At 40.0% G+C, this 23,766-nt stretch overlaps 1 protein-coding gene across 2 annotated transcripts in view; it reads left to right on the top strand.

The window, feature by feature from the left end:
• LOC139330296 (inactive N-acetylated-alpha-linked acidic dipeptidase-like protein 2) overlaps positions 1-23,766 on the top strand; it is a 520,996-nt gene that overhangs the window by 261,440 nt on the left and 235,790 nt on the right. For both annotated transcript variants that reach the window (XM_070961134.1, XM_070961135.1), the window contains exon 7: positions 10,740-11,007. In XM_070961134.1, the coding sequence (XP_070817235.1) occupies positions 10,740-11,007 (268 nt within the window). The remainder of the gene's footprint in view (positions 1-10,739; positions 11,008-23,766) is intronic.

Genomic DNA, 23,766 nt, shown 5'->3' with positions numbered 1-23,766 from the left:
TATGCATCCTTAGCGTTAGCATACAGCAAGTCCAGGGTTCTCTGTTGTTGACTAGAACGGCGAGCCCCCCTCCTTTATGCTTACTGCTCTCGGTGCAGTCCTGGTCGGCCCGAACAGTCTGAAAGCCACTGATGGAGACGTTGTCGTCAGGTATGTGTTGATGCAACCATGTCTCAGAAAAACAGATCAGACTGCACTCCCGGCACTCCCTCTGACACCTGGCGAGTGCTGTCAGCTCGTCCGCCTTGTTCGCCAGCGACCTCACGTTGCCCATGATGAGAGAGGGGAGACACGGCTTATATATCCTCTTCTCAATAAGCCTCCGTTGTCTCGACCCAGCTCTTTTCCTCCGCTGTTTCTGTCCTCTGCATCCTCTGTGTATTTTCCTCCAGATCTCAGCGGGGATCTCTGTTGTTCTGGCTGACAAGCCGGCCAGCCTCAGCACGATCAGCTGATCTCTGGAGTAAACAATGCACTGCACATCAGTGCCGTGTCCCAGTGAGAGTAGTAGTTTCAAAGTGAGAAAACAAACCCGAACTCTCTTGGCCAATATGTTTGAGAGGGCACAGCTTTAAGATGACGGACATAAAATTGCAGGTGGTAATAATAAAGAATGGAGCAAAAGAATTTGTAAAACTAAGAAAAGAAACAGGAGCGACTGCAACAGGCTGCATGCACGGTCGGCGCATGCGCACTGCGCACGCGATCAGCCACGACCAGCCATCAGGCATGCCATGTGCACTAATGCACCCCATACCATCACAGACGCAGGCTTTTGAACTCTGTGCTGATAACCAGTCAGATGGTCCCTCTCCTCTTCGGCCTGGAGGATGTGGCGTCCATCATTTCCAAAAATAATTTAAAATGTTGACTCGTCAGATCAGAGGACAAATTTCCACTTCGCCTTAGTCCATTTTAAATGAGCTCAGGACCAGAGAAGGCAGCAGCATTTCTGGATCTGCTTTATACTGTATATGGTTTCCTCTTTGCGTGGTCGGGTTTTAACTTGTGTTTGTGGATGCAGCAATGAACTGTGTTCATAGACGATGGTTTTTGGAAGTTATCCCGAGCTCATGCAGTAATGTCCACTCCAGAATCATGTCTGTTTTCAATGCAGTGCCCTCTGCAGGCCTGAAGATCTCAATGAAATGAAATCCCCAAATTCTTTGCAATTTTACATTGAGAAACATTATTCTTAAATTATTGCGGTATTTGCCATCTTTTTATACCCAATCATGTTACTAACCTGTTGACAGTTAATTCAATTCAATTCAGTATACTTTTATTAGTCCCGCAAGGGGAAATTCCAAACCCAAAACCTAATTCATTGTGAGATGTTCAATGAAGTTTTTTCTTTTCGCATTTCACAACTTTTCCAGTCTTTTCTTGCCACTGTCACAACTTTACTAAAATGTGTTACTGGCATCAAATTTTAAATGAGGATATAACTGTCAAAAAACAATGAACATTCAACATTTTATATATTCTGCCCCCGCTTCTCTGTGTGTGTGTGTGTGTGTGTGTGTGTGTGTGTGTGTGTGTGTGTGTGTGTGTGTGTGTATGACACGGCCTCGCTTGCTTCATCAGCTCGGCAGATAGCTAACAGTTTCCCCAAGATAAAGAGTGAAGCAGCTTTCATCTTTTCTTCCAATCTTTACTCGGGAAGCACTGTAAAACTAGACACATACAAGAATACATCTATCAGTATTTCATTCAATAACAGATGTTGTTGAAGAACAATATTGTTATATTAGCTGTTTTAACTGTATAGCGACAAATGCGCTAGCTTATGGCTAACGTATATGGGAAATTCCATGATGATGCTAGCAGTTAGCATATACGATCAAAACACACATTTAGAACGAACTTATAGATTCATTAAAAAATTAATTCAACACTAGTGTTCTTATTATTCAATGTCAAAATGACTGTATGAAACTGAAACTCACAGGCAAACATGTTTTCTGGCCAACTAAAGTCATAAGAGGAAAAATAATTGACCGTTTACTTCATCATGTTCCGTTGTAACTACGGCAAGCCTAACAGTACAAAATAAACATTACGTTAGTAGTCTCATACTAGAGGTCTCCTTTTCCCCCAGAAGAACATCAGAACATCACATTATATGCTGTTTTTGTGCTACTTTCACTTACATATGGGGTTTCATTGTTTTGCATATCACCACATTCTGTTTCTATTTACGTTTTATACGGTGTCACAACTTTTTTGGAAACAGGGTTGCATAGTAAATACCTGAGCAGTGTTTTGTTGGAAAAAAATAACAGTCCCGTTATATTTGTCTCAGGTTAACTCACGCCCCTGCAGCACAAAGGTTGTCACTTCGTTTCCATGTCGAACACATGTTTCATCAACCTGTGACTTTTCTCCTGGAACATATGAGCTCCAGCCTCAGGCTGTTTTGAAACCCAGTCCTGAGTTAGCATGGTATCATGTATGTAGCCATGAAATGCATATTTAAGACCCTTTATTCCCAGCTTCTCATTTTTATAGAAGTCAGTGGGAAACATAGCCAGCCAGAGTGTTCAACCAACTGAAAGAATTAATGTTAACAAACCAGCTATGACTTATAAAATAGAATACCAGTAACTGTCATTTTAGCTGGCAAAATACTGACTAAAAATGGGAAGCCTGCTTCTGCCTCCTTCTGTCTGAAATGAAAGAGAATTCAATAATTACCACAAATTTCAAGTGGGGTAATGCTGGAAGATTCAGCATTATCACTGTAAACTAAATATAGTGCTATTGAAAAGTGTGTCAGGCAGCAGCAGACCTAGATAAGGGGAGATGGGCTAATGAAGGATTAGGTGTATGTTGCCTATAAAGGTTTGCTCAGCAGCTACAATAATTAATTTGCAGTGATGTGGCAGGTCCAGGGGTCAGTGCCTTGCTCAGAACTTGACTAAGGATGTAAACTACAAACCTGGAAAATCAAAGTAAAACCAAAGTATCAAATGTGACATAATACTGCAAACACATAAAGGGAATGGAAGAATCAGTTCAGCTTAGAGGAGCAACAAATACTTGTTGAGAATTGAAGCCTTTTTTTTAAACCTACTCGGAGCAGTCCAGTCTGTCAAAATCTTTTACTGCTAATCACTGGACAGCTCCAGTGAAGCAGCTGGGCGTTGGGCGGGTTGGAATTATTCATTTACTTTCCCCAGCTGGTCCATGGATCAGAGAATGTTGCCTTTGTGTTTAGAGTACAAGAGGCATATTTTTCAAGAGTCCATAATATTCATTTTAACAAATATAGCAAGTAAGGGGTGAGGTACTCTTAATCAGAACTAATTTATACAACATGTCGACGGACCAAGGTGGAAGTCAAAAGTTCCGTTGTGCTGGACAGCCACATTCAAAGGAGCAGTGAAAAGCTGTTTGTCAAAGAGCAGTATTGTTTAAATATGGGGACAACGGCACACAATTTCAGAAGGGGTCTCATAGACACTCATAGAATTGCATTTGGCTGTAATAAAAAAAATTGACAGCTGTGTTAAGACTGAAAAAAGAGAATAAGAGAAGTTCTAACATTGGCTCCTTTTCAATTTCATCACCATGAAAGTGCAAATGGTTGGACACAGCCTCCCATAATCCTGCATTGCAAGTTATTTGCCGGGGCGTGGTCAGTGGGTGGCCTGGTGTGGCACTGGCCACCCACAAGTGCCACCCTGTTATCCTAAAGTATGATTGGCTGTCTGTCCAGTGAGGGTTTGGATCTTGGTTTGAAACAGCTGTTTGACAAGTATTTCTGAATTTGTATTGTTTTGCTTTGCTTTTCTATCTAGCTAATTTTAAGATGAAGTTTCTTGTTGAGTATTTAAATAATAATGTATGGAAACGTAAAATTTTATACTTATACTGTTGTGATTGGTCAGACTATTTATCTTGTAAATTAATTCTAAACACAGGAATATGTAATAATGTAATATAAGGTACACTGTAACAAAAATGAAATTGCTGGTAATTGACAACATACATAATTCGAGAAAGGTGAGCATAATAGGCTACAAATAAAGACTTTAGAATGACTTTAGACTGCTTCTTTATTGATCCCAATTTGGGAAATTATTTTGTTGCAGTAGCAGTTAAACATACAGACGAGCATAGAATGTATACAAGATTTTTTTTTTAAAACTAACAAAAAAGCGACAAAAAATATACAGGAATAACAGAAGTGAATTTAATGTAATATGTATTATAATGTACAATACATATTATATATTATAATAATATAATAAAATACAATATAACTAAGGATATAAACAAGTATTTACATTAAAAATTGCAGTTTCAGATGATAAATAAACCTTAAACAGACTTTAAACAGATAAATAAATGTAAACTGTAGACCGTATGCGCAGTATTGCAGTAGTGCAGATAATATGTAAAATAATGGGGGTTGTGAGGTTGGTGGATTAACTGTTTAAGTTGCTATTGTGCAGTGTGATGGCTCGTGGCAGGAATGATTTCCTGAAGCGGTCCTATTGGAGAAGGAGCTCCGCTGTCTACCCATGAGGTGGTGAAGAGGATGTTCATATCCATGATGGATAACAGTCTGTACAGTGTCCTCCTCTTCACCACCTCCTCAAAAGTGTCTAATTTGCAGCCAATAACAGAGCCAGCCTTCCTGATCAGTTTGTTCAGTCTGTTGGTGCTGCCAGCGCCGATGCTGCTCCCCCAGCACACTGCAGCAACGAAGAGTGCACTGGCAACAGCAGACTGGGAGAAGATGTCCAACATCTTGCTGCACATGTTGAATGATCTGAGCCTCCTCAGGAAATAGAGTCTGCTCATCCCCTTCTTGTAAACAGCATTGATGTTGGTTTTCCAGTTCAGTCTGTTGTTGAGGTGCACTCCAAAATATTTGTAATCCCCCAGAATGCTCAGTGGTTGTGTGGTTGTCCTGTTCCTTCTGAAATCAATAACCATCTCATTGGTTTTGGCCACATTAAGCAGCAGGTGATTTCTACCAGACCATTCCACAAAATCATCCACCACTGCTCTGCATTCCTCCTCTCATCCATCCTTTATACACCCCACCACCGTTGAGTCATCCGAAAACTTCTGTAGGTGGCACGATGAAGAGTTGTACTGAATGTCTCAGAACACACATGTACTACTATCCACAGTCTCAGACAGAACTTTGCCCAGTCTGACAGTCTGATAGACAAACCGCAGTTTGTCTATCAGATTGTCAGTTATCCAGGAGATTGTGGGCTCGCCGAATTCCACCACTCGCAACTTCTCACTCATGGGCAGCAGCTGGATGATATTAAATGCACTGGAGAAATCAAAAGAAGGTGATCCTCTGCAGCAGGTGATGGCGTCATCCACACCCAGATGGGGTTGGTAGGCGAAATGTAGAGGGTCCAGTGATGATTTCACCTGTGGTCGGAGGGGGGCCAGGACCAGCCTCTCCAGCACCTTCATCATGAGTGATGTGAGGGCAAAGGGTCTGTAGTCTTTGGGGCCTTTGGGGTCGGATTCCCTAGCTGCTCAAACAGGAGGTAAAAATATGAATGCAGCAATTTTCCATCTGTTTTTGGTATATTTTTCTATTCATAGATATATACACATTGCTACATTATTATATTACTATTAATACCACCATTGCCGTAGAGGCGGAAAAAGTGTTGTGAGGGAGGGGGTAGGGGGTAAGTTTTCTCGGACAGCTGTAGACAGAGAGCCATTAAGACATCTACATGAACACACTGCTGTGTAGATCAACACACATATGCAAACAGAGACACACTCAAAGTCACTTGAGACAAGAGGCGTCACCAGAATTGGGCATGTGTCCCAAACCTCAGGGAGTCTTTCCAACAGTTTGGCTTCTAGATGAAGGTCCCTGCAAACATACACAAATGGAAATGCACACACTTGCACACATGTATGAAAACACAGCAGCACACACACTGCCTCCTGCTGCTGCTCCTGGCGAGCTGTGAGATGTGGCCTGCTGACTAGAGAATAGCAGAATTGTGTGTTTGAGCCATCTGTTGCTGAGACTGATAGAGATATCACACACATGCACTCACACCAGACACACTGACACACTGAGACAAGTACTACACATGGCAAACCCAAACTTTGGCCATGCACATGCAGATAGACACCTATCACATATTTATGCCCCAGCGATATATATATATATATATATATATATACACACATACATACACACATATATATACATATATACACATATATATACATACATACACGTACGTACATACATACATACATACATACATACATACATACATACATACATACATATACATATACATATGTGTGTGTGTGTGTGTGTGTGTGTGTGTGTGTGTGTATGTATGTATGTATGTATGTGTGTGTGTGTGTGTGTGTGTGTGTGTGTGTGTGTGTGTGTGTACTAGTGCTGTCAAAAATATTGTGTTATTAACGCATTAACACAAATCAATTTTAATGGCGTCAATTTTTTTTTTGCGAGATTAACGTTCTTTGTGACCTAGTGAACTTGTAGTTTTTGATAAGCTGTGACCACGTCCACTAATGTAAGAAAAACTACAGGATCCGATTGTAAACCGGAAACAAAACACGCTCACGCCCCACGCCCGTGTTTGGTCTTGCCTGCTCACTAGCTGTAAAAAAAAGTAGGCTACCGGTTTGCATGGATGTCAAGTGCGAAACACCGAACGAGGCGAATACGAATTCTTCGCCGCTTCCTTGTCATAACCAGGTGACAATGGATGGCTTTTGACAGAGGCTTATTGATGCTATTATGTTACGTTGCAGTAGCTTCAAAGGAAACTTAAAGGAAAGTTTAAGCCATGGTTTAACTGCACTATAGCCTGAGTCCTAGTTTACAATGATGTGCACTTTGTAACTTTATCTTGGATCACCTTGTTTTGATCCCTTAGAAAAGGTTGTTGAAGGGGCTTTTTTGTAACCAAGTTGTTATCTGTTTATTGACAGTGTTAAATTGTGTGAGATTTGATTCATTCAAACGTGAATGACTGCTGAAAGTGAGATTGTTAGTGTGAAATATAACACTACACATTGTTGTTTTTTAGAATAGATAAAAATGTGCGATTAATTTGCGATTAATCGCGAGTTAACTATGACATTCATGAGATTAATCGCGATTAAATATTTTAATCGATTGACAGCACTAATATACACACACACACACACACACATATATATACGCATGCATATACACGTATATACATATATATGATATAGCAGTACGCTATCATTTAAAAGTTTGAATTGGCTGCCACAAAGGCATGATTCTGTACAGTCAAATGACTGAGAGGACTTCTCAATGTTTTTGAATGGTCTTTCATGGTTTTCTGGTTGTAGAAAGTCTCCTTTACAAATAGATGTTAAAATGTATGAAGTTGAGTAGTCATTTGAGCAGACTACTAGCAACAATTGAAAGACCAGAGAGACACAAAGATATCTTTGAGCAACAGATGAATAACAATATGAGTAATCACCAGTCATTGGTAAAGAACTTGGAAACTTCAAAATCTGTGCAGATTTAAAAACGAACAGGTTGTTTTTAACAAGTGTGTTGCTTTAGCAAAGCTATTCTTAAAATGACAAAATGGAAATAGAAGGTTGGCGTAGAGTTAAGACTCTTGGAATTTGATCACGGAATATCAGCTGAACATTCTGACAGAGCAGTTTAAATTCAATGTAACCACTGAGTAGACCGCAGAGGGCCCAAAGAAAGACTGGTTGCCCAAATATTTACAGCCCATTTGCACTGTTTGGTTCACTAATGATCCTGTGTCATTTGTGCTTTTCTGGACTAGAAAATTAACTACCACCACCATTAACTACCACCACCAGCAGTGTTCTTCCCTGTGGGGATATTAACTAAATGATGTAAGTCGTACATTCAGTGTCTGAATGGTACTGTTATTTTACCAATGAAACTTTTGAAGAGTACATTTATGTGTGTGTGCGCGCGTGTGTGTTTTTCTTATTCTTTTTTTTGTGTAAACTATAGAGGGCACATTTTCTTATTAAGATATCTTATCATTTAGGTCCAGGTATTGTTCAGTGCTGGATGGGGTATTTGTTTTTTGCCAAAAGGCTGAAATACCAGCCAGTCCATTCTGGAAATGTCTTTATTGCTGAACTTTTGAGTTCAGTCTTCTCAGAGACAGAACAATAAAGAGAGTAAACAACAAGATCCAAACAAACCAACAGAGGAGACTCAAATAAGGCCTGGATCAAATTTTATTGACGTCTTTCATGCAATTAGGAAAACAGGGACGACAGAGATTGACAGCTCCTGTACAGAGTTGAGTGTGTGTGAGAAAGAAAAAGAGGTTAACATGAAACTTAAGTGGTTATGAAGACCACTTGGCAAAAGAATTGCCATTATCATTCTCAAAGTGCTAAATTGTTTGATTTTCCAGCCTTCGAAGCAATCTTTTATCTACATTGTCATTTCTAAAGAACATCATTTTTCAGTCATTATGTTGTCTTTCATTCAAAACCTTGAGATGTGAAAAAAAAATATGGTTATGAACTTCACCATATCATAAAATACCATGGGGCTGAAAATTGCTTGTAGGCTTACTCTGCACATTCTCCCACTCAACCAACAGTCATTTCCTCAGATGATCTGTAAGAGTGTTTTACTCATGTTGTCTCCTTTGATTTAGAGAAATTGGTTGCTCTCTTTCATTATTTTATTTGGGACTGCACACAGGTGAATCAATTTTTGAACATTTGTTTGAAATTGCAAAGTTTCACGGTTATCTGTGTGAAACATTTTAAGATCTCAATGTCATAAACCATTTCAACCCTGTGGCCATTTTCCTTTGACATCAAAGAAGCTGTTAAGAGCAGAAGGATGCTGATGTGTTCCAGTAGCAAGTAGCTGCAAGTCATACAAATGTAACAGAACCTGACTAATCATTATCATTTCACCACTTCCAGACTGATCAGCAACAAAAGAGATGATAGATACATAAATGGTGGGTTTTTTTTGTTTGTTTTGTTTTATGATTTATGTCCCTATGAAATAGATGATGTGTTAATATTTATCAGTTCCTTTTGAAGGCTTAAAGACCACAAGAAGAATCATTCCTCTGCTTTCCTTATCAATGTTAACTTGTTCCAGTGTTTATATGGGAGGCTACCAACATCTATATAGAGTTGACCCACAGTTAATATTATGCATAGGAGCAGGAAAATACTACATGTGTTAGACTTTCAGCAGAAATTGCTGCAGCTGAAAGTTGATCTCGTTACATTACCGCAATATTGCCATTTCAATGTCAGACCTAAGTATTGAGCTACATGTGACAGTTACGATGACACACAGTGGCGTTAATAAGGTTTGGACAAGGCGTTGTCATTATAGCCTTCAAAATACTAGCAAACAGGCCCACAGAGACTCCAAAGCTCACACGGTACAAATCCTGGGTTTCCACAAGTTTGATTTTTTTAGGAAGATGGAGTCTGTTTTGGTGAGGATTTCAAGGAAATACCAGGATCTACGTTCATTTAGTAGTAAGTAGGGCTGGGTGATATGGCTGAAAACTCTATTGCGATATAAGTGTTTTATATTGGTGGATATCGATAATTATTGATATTTTTTATGACCTATTTAAAATAAGGACCAGGAGAAAAATACAATTTAAACATTTTTTATTTTAAATTTAACCTTCCTCTGATTATAATCCCGTCAGCTATCAAGGCAGAAAGGAAAGGAAATGTCAACACAACCATGGAAAACACTCAAGTGTTTTGGTGCAAGTGCAGTGTTTTGGAAACATAGCAGAAACTGAGGTGGACTTGACATCTGTAACAAACAAACAAACAAACAAACATGATAGACAGTACAGTAACACAGACTGAACTATAAAACCAGCCTAGACATATGAATAACTTTAGTCACTCTTCTTACTCTGAACATACATGAACTATTCAATTCTATTTTTATTGCAAGCGTGTTTAAGAAAAAAAAAAAAAAAGTACGTGTAAGAGATGTTTATAACCTGGCTTCTCAGTGCTCAGTGAAGCATGTCTTTAGCTATATGATATGCCGCTCCCTCCGTTACGTCTTCGTGCCTTTTAGATGATTTGTGGTGGTGGTGGTTGGCGGACGTTGGCGAATACGGCTGCGCTCCAAAGAGTGAGCGCGGCTAAGGTGGTTAAATAAGTTTGTGGTCTTCGTGGGGACAAAAGTCTTGCATAAGTTACAGACCACATCGGTCTGACTATGGTCCGACTTATAAAATCCAAAAAACTCCATACTGGCGAGCTGACTTTCCCTGTTCTGTCGACGATTTCTTCGCTCGCTGCAGAGCTCACTTTCTATTTCTCACTCCTCGCGGAGCATCAAACACGAGACAACGAGATGGCGCAACCCAACTTGATAATGTTACATGATTGGCGTGTTAGCGTGTCTCTCTCACTGATTAACGATTACTCCCTACGTTGCTCAGTTACCTGAGAGCGAGTGCCTTTGTTCATGCAACCAACCTCGCTTCGCAACTTCAGGTTTCTTCCAACGAAGAAAAAAAAAAAATTATCGAATGCTTTATCGAACGCATTTTATATCGATATTGATGACGTGTCTATCGCGAGACATATCGCTATCGGCTCAGCCCTAGTAACAAGTCAAATCAGTTGTATTTCGAGCCATGAGTAAATCATCCATAATGCTGCATTGCACAACATGATGAACATTTCTCCTTTTCCCCTGTTTCCAGGTCTTTCTCCAGCCTATCAGATGACAGCGAGGAAGCCAGAGCCAGGTACCTCTACAGACAGTGGGTGGGACTTGGTTTGACTGATGTCCGTCTGTCCAATCACACAGTTCTGCTCAGCCTGCCTGGTTCCACACCCAACACCATCACTGACCGGTCTAGTCACCAGTGTTTCCTGCCAAACGGGATCCCCTGTGATCAGCGTGGAACCAATGACCTGCCGAAGCAGAGCTTCTCCTACGCAGCATATTCTGCTGTTGGAAGTTTGCAGGTACTACACCTTGTTTTGCTATTTCCTCCATACGATGTTGCTTCACCCTCCTGGCCACTGCACTCCACTCTTGCTGCTCCTACCTTTATCACTCTACATATTGTCAGATTATCCAAGTCCTACATAGTACATAGTACAGTGCTGGTGATTCAAGGCTGATTGTAATTGCAGTTGCTCCTGACAACTTACAACACGAAATCATTGAGCTGCAAAGAAACTATGAGCTCAAAGTTAGGTACACCCTCCACCCAATTGAGCCCCATAAACATATGTATGTCCTGCGGATCTTTCCATCCTGAGGAGACATGTACTGAAGTCTGAATCTGTTTGGGACAACCTGCTATTGTGAACAGTTCTTTTCAGAACTGACTCCTTTTGAGATTCCAGATCGCATCAGCAAGTGGTTTGAGTGATCAGATCACTATGTGTCTCAGTGGTCGTTGCAGTAGCTGCATCATCCAGATGTTTCTTTTGTATTGTATCTTGCAACATTAGTGTATACATGTTTTTATAAATGAAAGCCTGAAAACATTGGTTCTTTTCTTGATCATATATTCTCAGTACGCCCTCTGCTGGTGATCCATTAGACTACTTTTGTGTTGTATGTAAGAACATGAATGGCGTCAACCTCTCAACAGTTTTGCATGTTTTCTTTTTAAATCAGTACGCTGCTTCATTTCAGCCAGCGTCTGGCTAGCTTGCTTGAAGTATTAGTGATCATATTTCTCTGTGGAAATGGATACAAGAAAGTGGTTTAACAACAAGAAAAGCTCACCTAATGAGGATAGTCACTCTGCATGTGACCATCCTCATTACAATCAGCTACCACTAGCAGTCTTGTAGATTCCACATATGCAACAGGAACTAACATTGCCGTTAGCACCAAGCTAGCAACTGCAGCAGGAACAACTACTACCATGTCATCTCGCCTGCATGTCCTGTTCCCTCTCCTCCACCACCACCACGGCTGTGGCCTGGGCCACTATTTTGACAACCAGCAGTTACTGTGCGTCTGTTAGCTGCTCTTTTGCCAACCATCATCTTGGAGAATTAAAGTGTATTTCCAGATGACCTCAGGGTGGATAAATGTAACAGGTACTCCTGGATAGTTTTCCAGTTCAGCTCCTCTCAGGGAAGAAACACACTTTCACACCAGCGAATGGAACCAAAATAAACCTTGGCTTGAGTTCTCGATGAAAAGTGATATTGTATACCATTTCACTTGTAGACAGTTCAGGGCTTGTGCATCATCAGATTTAAAAGTTCACAGTAAAGACTATGAAAACTCAGTTCACTGAGCAAAGAAGAAGCATGTCACATCCCCAGCTCATTTAATTTGATTTATGAAAAATAGGCTGCACTGAGCATCAGGTCACAGTTAATTCATATCAACGGAACCAAATCTTAATGTGTCATCATTAAAATATGTAATCAATGGGATCAGAATTTCATGGTAGTCTTTTAACGTTTAAACCCACGTAATATTGAACTATCCAATATCACTCTTGTTGCATTAAAAATAATAATAAAAAAAAAGAAATATGACTAGTTACAGTGGGTGTCAAGCAGGGCCACTGCAGTAAGTGCAATCATGAACCACAATCCAGGTGCAGCCATGATCCAGCCTGCAACACCAGAGAGCACAAAGGCTCTGGGAAAGAAGACAAGATAATGACATGGAATAGACATTTTCATGTCTTTGTTTTTGCACCTGTGGTATCTGGAGCACTTGGAATAGGATCATTGTTTACTTAACATTTCCTATTGACAGTCATTTCACACTGTCAACAACAAATATCCAGGAGTCATTTCAGACTGTCAACAGAACTAAAACATTCATCCAAACCTTTACTGTGCCCACTTTCCAAGCCACCTGTAGAGTGCAAGCCCCCTCAAGTCTGTGAAACACTATAGTAATACAACTTTTCCAAGACAGCAATCACTTTGGTGAATAAAGTCACATCACAACTAAGCCAACTCTAGAGCTTAAAAATAAAACAATAATTTACCTTTAAAATTACCACAATGAGAAAGTCAGGATTCAACAGACTTGGTCCACACTGGTCCAATCAGCCATGATGCCTAAATCAGAGTTACAGTGTAACGATCATCAACCGCCAAATGATTTCAATCCCAGATCTTACCAAAGTCCACATTTTAAACCAGTATCTCAGAAACAAAATGAAGTCATGCTTTTTAATGCAGCACTTTATATAGCACAAATGCACATCATCAAATGAAACCATATATTCACTAGGTTTAAATGGGTCATACTCAAGAGGATCATTTTTTATAAATAGAACAGAAGGAGAATTTTTTTGCTCGGGTGCCTTGGGCCATCTCTTACAGACAAGGGGTAGTTCACGCACATTATACACTACACTTAGATAAGAATAGACTCTGTGATCAGAACAACAACAGCGAACTCGACACAAAAACTGTAAAAATATTCAACATGATATTTGCATCATGCCAGATGCACTGTAAATCTTTTCCACCATCCTTCAGGAGTGTGAAGGTTAATGGAAGTCATTATGCATGTAGTCTGCTCATGCTAGCCAGCAGGAGCACAAGTACGCACACATACGCGCACACACACACACACACACACACACACACACACACACACACACACACACACACACACACACAAAGAAATACAGCCACACTATTTTTAGAGGGTTTTACTTCTCTGTATCCTGGGAACAGAAAAAAGGGGTTGAAGGAGACGCTTGTTATTCCCTTGAGCCGCTGCCGGCCTGAGGGCAGATGAAAAGTTGGAGTGATTCTCTGAATACCAAGTTTTCCTCCTCCTTTCTCTCCCTCCCTCTCTCCTCGTTCTCCTTTCTCCATTTTGCTCGATCCATCCAGCTGTCCACTCGTCGGAGTCTACCCAAAGGAGGGTCACAGTCATCCATCACCAGATTATTTCCTAGCCCTCTTCCTGAATGTTGCCTTGAATTAAGTGTCGGTTTGCCGGATATAAACATGGCTTTCAGACAATTAAATATGGCATTTGTGATGGATGGATGGCGGCCCAGAGCAAGTATACCAGGCTAATAAGTCCTGCTGTTGGTGGTTCTGTTTTGCTGGTGCTGCAGGAATTATGCTCTAACAAACACATACACACCAACAAAATGAAAGACAGAAAGATCAAGTAAGAAGATTGTATTGTTTTCTCAGTGTCTGCCAGATGAATATAATGTGACCATCCTTGTTGGATGTAATATTGCAATATGCAAATTGTAATACAAAAGCAAAGTGGATATATTTCACACATTCCACTTTTGTAATACAGTTATAGCGGCTGGTCGCATATCTGCTCTCAATTTTCATAGAACCAAATCTTTCAGTCGTGGTAATTATACATGAATTGGCCCTGTTTTCCTGATGATTTGTGATATGAGATGTGAAATAGAGAGCGAGGGGTATGAAGGGGGGATTTCATTCAGTGGTGGTAAAATTGTAGAGAAAGTGTTTTTAAGATTGGACAGTGGAGAGTATAATTTCGTAATTTGTTCGCACAAAACATTAATTTTACAGCAAGATTTTTTTTTCTCCATGACACCTGTCAGGTTCTGTTCTGTTGGCCGTGAATGTGTTTGGGAATAGTAAATCACCCAGTTTGGGTGGCCTCCCAGCAGTGTTTCAATACTTTGTCACCACTTAAACTTACTGTGATGCTTGTCATTAAACATAATCTCCTTCATTCTTTGTGGAGGTCTTAAATTGCTTTGATAAAAAGGACCCCCCCCAAAAAAAGCAAAGACAATTTATTATGGCTCTGCCTCCTCTCAGTGTCTCAGTGTGGACTGTAAAATGACTGAGACTTACTTGCACTTGTCTGTGGTTGTCTACCATTTGGCGCGGCACGGTAGGGCAGCAGGTAGTGCGTGTGCCTCACAGCACGAAGGTCGCCGATTCGATCCCCAGGCGGGGCCTTTCTGTGCAAAGTTTGCATGTTCTTCCCGTGCATGCGTGGGTTCTCTCTGGGCACTCCGGCTTCCTCCCACAGACCAAAAACATGCTCATTAGGTTAACTGGGTTAAAAATTTCCCCTAGGTGTGAGTGTGAGCACAAATGGTTGTTTGTCTTGTGTGTTGCCCTGCGATCGACTGGAGACTGGTCCAGGTTGTACCCCGCCTCTCACCTGGTGACAGCTGGGATAAGCTCCAGCCCCCCCGCAACCCCGAAAGGGATAGGCGGTATAGGAGATGGATGGATGGATGGATGTTTACCATTTGATGATTTAAGAAAATATGATACTGTGCTATTTTGTTAAGTTAATTTTAATTTACTGGGCTGTTACCTAAAAACTCATTTCTAATTTAATTGTAGGCAAACCTCTGAGGCAGTAATTAGAATGTAATTGTTTAAGTTTGTAAGCAGCCCTTATGTGTCCAGAGAAATTGATTTGTCAGGCTATCAAAGTAAATACTCTGTTTCTTTCTTATTCTGTAACAATGGAAACTTCATTCATATATTTTGGATTGTAATTCACAGTTATATATTAGTTCATTTCTAGGAAACTGCAAGAGAGTACTCGTATGAGTTAAAGTGATGCAAATTCTTCATGTCATAGTTAGAGCAAGAGAGAGGCGGCAGTAGCCCTGTGAAGAGAAAGTGACCGACCAGAGAGGGATTCATTCTCCACATGTACATTTTAAGTAGTTTTAGCTGAAACTCCTCAATGACTCAGAGTTAGATAGCACAGTTGAGGTCAGTGAGCAATCGTTAATGAGCAGAGGGATGGGGAATTAGAATGTTTTCTTAACTTGCTTGTTCATGGTTACAGAGCGGCTCAGTCACACAGAATCAAAGGTTCGTGTAACCAGCTTAAGGCCTTAACTGGATTCTGGATTAGATGGGGGACTGCATATCAGCAACCATCAGTATCACTGAACCCAGCCCAGTCAGCAGAATAGATGATGACACTGTACATTACTGCAAACTACAGATATGTTAAATCTGTATGTTTCATATGTATCATATCAATGCTTCAACAATAGATATCAAAGTGATGCAGATCAGCTTACCAGTACATGCATATGAGCTGAGTTTCTCCTCAGGAGGAGCAGGGCAAGGTGATGGCTTGACAGCTAGGTGAGATGACTGCCAAGCAGCAGAATACTGTTTGAGCTAGTTTTTCAGCCAAAACATGATATTTTCCTACCATAGCCATAGTGCATGTGCCTAAACCTCACCAGACCTTAACCACACTACCATCACAACTTGAAAAGTGAAAGAAACACCATGCCTCTTCAGAACATAAAACAGTAGGTGAGCACACCACCTAATTCTGGCTGTCCTCTACTACCACCTACCTCTACTTCACTACTGTGTTCAGCCTGTTGCTAGTACAAAACGAGTTTATACTTAACAATTAAGAAGGTTAAAAGCTCAGCAGCCTTATTATTTATGAGTTATCAGATTATTGTGTTTATGTTTGTTTATTATTGTCTTTTTTTTTCTTTTTTTTTTGTGGCTATTGCTGTCTTTTATGAAGCTTTTAACAAGGAAATAACATGCTGTGTTTCATGGCTGAGCTGACACTGGTGTGCCCAGTCACCGGTGAGGGGAGCTGCACTGCTCAAAGGTAGTGACTGGGTCAGTGACAGTGTGTATTCAGTGTAGTGAGTTCACTTTGGAAATGTGTTGATTTGTTTGCACAGCTAGTGAACACCTCTAGTACAGACATATGAAAACACTCAAGACAGGCACATGAATAAGTGTAATAATGTACTATATGGACCACTGTACGTAATAACAGAAAGTTGCTGCTGATTATGGCAATATAGTTCCCCGAATAGCAGGATAATGGAGCGTGTTCTTGGATACTTTGCCTGGCTAAATAAAAATCCTAATAGTGCATGCTTTTATCAAAAATGATCCAGTGTTTTTATTTCATCTCAGTTAAATTTTTTGATTCCATTGAGAGTTGATCCAAAAAGCTAGTCGACAGGCTCATACCACCCCTGTTTTAGCCTCTCTTCACTGGTTTCCAGTCAGTTTGAGAATTGAATTTCAGATTTTCTTTATTAACTTTAAAGCACTTCATGGTTCAGCTCCCAGCCACAATGCTGAATTTCTGCTCCTCTCCCCTGTGAGCCAGGGCACAGCCTCAGATCCTCAGGCAGGACTCTGCTGGCTATTCCTAAGTCGTGGCTCAGGACTAAAGCTGACCAGGCTTTTGGAGTAAAGGCCCCTCAGCTCTGGAACTCTGTGCCCAACGAGCTGAAGTTTGACATCTTTTAAGTCACTTCTCAAGAGCTATCTTTTCAAAGAGGCCTTTTATTAATTCTAGCGCTGTGTTTGGTGCAGGTGTTATCTGTTTTATTATTAGTATTTGTATTTATTTATTGTTCAGGGCTTTATTTCATTTTATTAGTCTGGTTTTATTTGCCTCAGCCCTGAAATGGTTTAATCTTGATTCAATCCATGTAAAGCACTTTGTAACTTTGTTTTGAAAAGTGCTAAATAATGTACTACTTCAATATAAATGTATAATTTATTCAGCACAGTTTAAATACAGTTAAACACTCCGTTCCATTAAAATGAATGTAGCTGACTTGTCAAGTAAACATAAATGTGCTCTTGACCTGCCAAGTTCTAAACATTTTATTTAAACGTCTTATGTATTTGTTTACTGCCTCATAGTCTACATGCTGTGAAGTATGTGAGTGGATCTGTAATGGCCCTGATTGTGTGTTTTAATGTGACTTGATCAACATCATAGCAAAGAAATAATTACTTTGTGGGTTTTTGTTTCTAATATTTTCCCAGGGAATTCATATAGAATTATTATGGAGTAATCCAAGGAAAGTTCCCTTGAAAGGGCATGTCATTCTGTGCTGAAAGTACATTTACAGTGTTCAAGGATCTCAAATGATGAGATTCTAAGAAAAAAGCCTTGTGAATTATTCAATAATTCCCAGCGTCTTGTGGACTCTGCCCAGCTGACCTCTCCAGTTTTCTATTTCTGTTGTAGTTAGTAACTCCATTAAACTTTGTCTATTTTCTTCTTTTCCACTACAGTTAATACATAATTACATGATTCTCTTCAGGAAAAAGAAATAAATCAGACTGACAAACTACAACATTACCAGCATTCTGTATTCTGTGTAGTTTTGCAAGCCTCCCTTTGGCATTCATGGTATATAAATAACCCTGCTTTGTTCTATTTTACACTGTCCCCTTGTTATTATCCAGATTTTTGTTGTATTGTTTATAAATAGTACTCACTTACAGTTTTTCTTGGCATGAATTATTTATGTAAAAGGACCAATTCAATTCACTTCAAATCCAGCTGGATGCAAATGACAAAGTCGAAGTAAAGCTGGGGTAAAGGCACCGGCTTCATTACATGACACACATACAGAAATCTCACTGATGCCTTATAAATGCTCACTTTTAAGCCTTCCGGGGCGATGCCGTGGGGAAAAGCCTCTGCGTAATTCAACACAGCTATAGTAAAATACTCATCCCCCGTCCTTGTCTCTGTCTTCCTCTCTTTTTTCCACCTTATATCTCTTTACTTCCCCTACTTTTGGATAAATTCCAATCTTTGTCCATTGCACTTGGGAAGATCATTTTATGAATTCTTAATACTCGATACATATTTACTGTAGTTCTTGCCCAGAGTACTGAAGGCCAGTGAAAAAATGTGCTCTGGTGCTGGTTATCAGCTTTCAAGGTTTGTCATCAGATCAGTGCACTGTCTGGAAACACTCACACTGGCAACTGCCCTTTGAGCTCTGAGCAAGGGTCAAGCTGGGCATGCTGTTACGCACATACTCATGGAACTGACATTGCTCCAGTTTTACGAGAAATCATACAAAATGTTTGTACTTTGTACGTGGTCTGTCCTATAACAAGCTTCACAACTGGTAAAAACTTGGGGTGAAAGCTGTAAGTGATATGATTTACTCCCTGCTGGACCTGCATCATCCACCAGCCATCAGGAGTAAGAGAAAAAGATGGCACAATATTTTTGTACTCTTAAATTTCCCAAATTCTAAAGCAATTGAAAGAAGCACTGGTATCTCTGTGTAGTAAATTCAAAGAATGGTGGATGAAACAAGGAAAATCATTGACCCCTGAACTGCTTTGTGACTGGAAAATGAGAGAGAGGACGCATAAAGGAAAAGGAGGCTTGCAGCCTACTGCCTGGTAAAGAAGAATGGAGTGCTGGCACCCCAAACCAATGAAGGAGGAGAGGAAGCAGTAAAGGACAGCCTGACATTAGATTTGGCTATCCCATCATTCCCCTTACACACTTTAAGGTAGGATAATGATACACCCCAGGTGAGGTGCCTCTGGGCAATAGCTGACATCTCCCACTGAGACAGCCTGGGATTTAGAGTGTATTTGAGAGGTGAGGAACTTTAGTCTTTCAGGGAAGATGTAATGTATGAAGTTCTGCCCTTTATTAGAAACTACTTTTGGCCTTCTGCTGTCAGGGGGAGGAGGACAAATGGGGTCATCCACTCTACAACTATCAGGCTCATGACAAACCCCAGGAAGAGACGAAGATCTGGAATGTAATCAAGATCTAGTGAATCAACTGGATGCTGGAGCAGAGGACGATGGCCGGTCATGAGTCACTCACCTGTCCGAGGGGATTCTTGTGGAAAGGTGTGAGGATGCAGGTGGGACTCCACTTCCTCTGACACCTTCTTTACAGAGCTCAGCTTCCCCCTGGGTGCTTCATGTCTGGGCCAAAGAAGGGGGACTCTCTGGAGAGCAGCATAAATGATTCTTCCACCATCAACACTGAAGGTTTGGGATGCCAGGTTATGGATGATCTCATGGACAAGGCCCCAGGGACTCCATTAGAAGACAGCTCAGGAAGGTGGATACAGGTGACAGCTGAAGGTGAGAAAGGCCAAACTGACAGTGGACAATATGTGTCTAAAAGCATACAGAGCCATTTATATGTATGTGTGTACACTTGTGTATTCATAATCACAGAATAAACATTTTCAGGATTTACCTCCACTGTGTAAACTTTAACCGCCATGTTGGACCAATCTACACTCCAAAAGTGATATATTAATGAATGATTAATTATATCCCAACAGAGTATAATTCATCTGGAATTTGTCTGGAATTCATCTGGCATTTGTCAAAGCATTTCACTTGCTTGTTACATACTGAAATAGTGACTCATAAAACACAGAAACACATCATTTTGTAAGGATATTAAATTTCCTTCCAGTATAGCCAAATATCTTTCATTATAGATGAAGAAAAGAAAAGATCCTGTTGCGTTTAATATACTCTTCTTGAGTCTAAATAATGTAAAAGTTAATGGACAGGCTTGAGCTGCCTAATCCCTCATCAACCATAATAATTTAATATAAGAGGCTATGCTATTAAGATCGGTAATTAAGGTAATTAACATTATTTAGAAGCTAGCACTCTGTCATCATACTTATCTTCACATAAAACATGGCTGCTATTAATATGAACTATGCCTCTTAGAGCATAATGGAGTTCTTGCAGTTTCAAGAAAACTGCAAGAAGAAAAACAGTTTTTCCTCATTAATATGCAAATGTAAGCACATGTTCTCTGGAATCTAATTAAATCATCTCCTCTATAAGGCCAGCCTGCAGTGTGATTATGAACACTCTGCAGTTATATGTCTGCACAAGAATGGATTCTGTCTGTTTGTTTTGACTATATACAATCAAAACAGACAGACAGACACGTCAGGATGGTCTAAGAATTTTTGTATTACAGCGGTGGAGGTCATTATGTCTGACTTTTTTTTTTTCTTTTTGCTGTATTTAATGACCATGCTCCTTCAAAAGAAGTTAAATATGACTCCAGAAATGTAGCAAACATTGTGGCTGAGCAAGCTGAAAAATACTGTACACATGCCATGCATTTCTCTATTTAATGTAAAGCACTTAGACTCCACTTTATTTAACCACGTAACAACAATTGGTCCACATCATTCTGCACATACATGTTGAAGACCAACAGAGAAAACTACATAAAGACATATGTTTTGAAATGAATTTATATAATGTGTGTGTTCCTTTAGATGGCTGGTATGGTATTATCTCTGCAGGTGTGTATACTGCTTACCTTTGCATAATGTCTCCTCCAAGCATAGAAATCAAAAGGGAGCCAATACAAGACTAACAAAAATAAAGTTTGTCACAAGCACATTTCAATTCTTTTTTAACATTCATTTCAGCATCAATGTCAAAAGTCAACTTTACACAGTTTATTTTTGGCATTTACAGAGCAGTGAGGCGACCCCTCATATTCATCATTTGTATTTAATATCTCAATTGTAACAGCCAGTCAAATACAACAATATTGACAAACCAACCAGCAATTAGGAATCATCACTGTCAAATTTCTTTTTTGCTGAAGTCTGATGTTGTGCTTTGGTGTGTCTGCTTCATATTTGTAGTTGTGCATGAGCACAACATGAGATTAGCTGCTTGCTAGAATCTGCGCTGCACTCATCTATTTATGCTTCATATTCCTCCACAAAGCTCAAGGGTCTTACCCTGTAGGACAGACGATAGCCAAATACAATACAGGCACCCATGGAATAATTAAGATGTGCTTACATAGCTACTTAGTACTGCACTTTTCTAAATTTCTTTCAAACCAGACAGTGATTTTCAGCCATTTTATATCTGGTTCCAGCATACCTCCATTTTCCAAGGGGATGTTGTATGACATGACAATTTGAACAGGTTTTGTGCATTTAATCAATAAAACCATATCTCTTGACTTCAGGATTATTGTAGTTCAACCCATTGCCATGTGCAGTTACTGGTAGCTTGTGAAGATTCTGAAAATGGCTTTCCCAACACTGGCCCTCCTCCAGCCTGCCTCTCCTTGTTGTCTGACACAATGACAGTGTGATTGTGAAGGCACTTCATTTACTTGATGTGATAAGAGTTAATTACAGGGTGGATTTGAGCAGCTTTCAATCAGTGGACTGCAGAAACAATCCATGACCTCCTCTGTCTCCTCCCTGCATGTCTGCTCTTTTTTCTGTACCATTTTCTGCTCCCTTCACATATTCTGTATTAAGACAGAGAGACTGAGAAGGAGACAGCCATGCTTTTTTCCCCTCCTCATTCCAGCTTCTTTCCTTCTTTTGTATCCTGTGTAATGTCTTTCCATTCATTGTGGTGGAGATACAGCTTTTTCTATATACCAGAACCCATTTTTATTAAAGCTTACTTGCAACTAAAAACACTTCTACCTCAGAGTTTGCTAAGGAAAAAATGTAAAATATGACATCACTGCTTCATGACATGTACTAGTGGTAGTAGTAAACATTTTAAATGCAAAAAATAGTAACTTGTGGGCTTAATTTGCATAGGCTAGCGACAATAACAAGTATTTCATAATGCCAGGATTTCTGGCACATTCAGTCATGTGTATTACTGTTAAACAAGATCCATTAATACAGTAGACTGCAGGTGAACATTGGCATGTTTATGTATATACAGATTAAAGTAGCAGATCATTTGACTCAGATGCATGATGCTGAAAACTGTCTGTGGAGAACATTTCATCTTCTTTTTATCTCTTCAACAATATGATGCCACCCAGTGTTGCAAAATAAATATGTACAATGTGTAATGAATACATTTAAAAAAAATACAATAATAAATATTTTAGAAACTCTAACTTATTTTAGTTGCTGTAAAGTTAAGCAAGTGGCATCCAACGCAGGGTGAAAGTGATTGTATTCTAGATGAAATTTAAAGTCTGCTCTCGCAGACGACCTTTGAGTGGTGCCCATTATCTGTACGAGTTGCTTTGATACAAAGTTTGATTTATTAGTATTTATTGAAATTGTTAGTTCTGACAGTCATCACTGTTGCAAGGCTGCATTTTCTTCCTTACTAAAAAGAGTCAGTCTGCACAAAATGAATGTGGAAGTCAAAGTCAAATTATTCCATTTCCTTCAAAACAGCCTAATGAGCTAATATTCAACAAGTATTTCCAAAGCACTTGGCGGCAGCTAACGGCAGCTAACTCTGGAGCTCTTCTTAAGATAGCAGCAATTTCCTGTTCCCAGTTTCCTCTTGATCATTCCTTTTCTTTCTAAATACAGGCTCTGGTCAACTTTGACTTCTTCTGTTATGACGAAGGTGTAGATGTAACTCCACTGATCAGCTTCAGGAGCATCAGTCTGTAAAGCCTGTGAGGAAACTTCCGTCCTCTTAAAAAGCTGCCTCCTCAAATGAAAGCATTCCACAATGGACTAAATGCTGTGTAAAATCCCCAGGATGCAACTGTGACACACACAGTGAATATTTATAAGATTACGGCTGAAGATGGTCAGTGATATTGGACACCGACAGAGCCCATCAATATATATTGGTCTCCTCATCTTTCTTCAAAAACTCAACCAAATCTCGTGTGAATGTCTGGCTGGGTTATGAGGAAAAATCCATCATCTCAACAGGAGAATGATGCTCACAGCTTCAGCCAGACAGAGACCACTTACATTGTTAATTTCATTACCTCGCCAGGATGAAATGAAAGAAAAAGGGGAGGGGAAAGAGAGAGATGGATCTAGTTCAAGCAGCACCATCTTAGTGCGTACAGAGATTCTCCTGTATTTCAATTTGCTGCGTCTTGTACTGTTCCATGGTCTGCAGTTTAAATGGAGGACTTTTATGATGCAAATGCAGGCAGGAGCGATAAATCTCTCTTGCTCTCCTCTCCTGGGCTCCCCTGATGCAAAAGATGTGCTCTCTCTCTCTCTCTCT

Source organism: Chaetodon trifascialis, chromosome 4 (assembly GCF_039877785.1).
Source record: "Chaetodon trifascialis isolate fChaTrf1 chromosome 4, fChaTrf1.hap1, whole genome shotgun sequence".
NCBI classification, from domain to species: domain Eukaryota; kingdom Metazoa; phylum Chordata; class Actinopteri; order Chaetodontiformes; family Chaetodontidae; genus Chaetodon; species Chaetodon trifascialis.
This window is presented reverse-complemented; position numbering and strand designations above follow the sequence as displayed.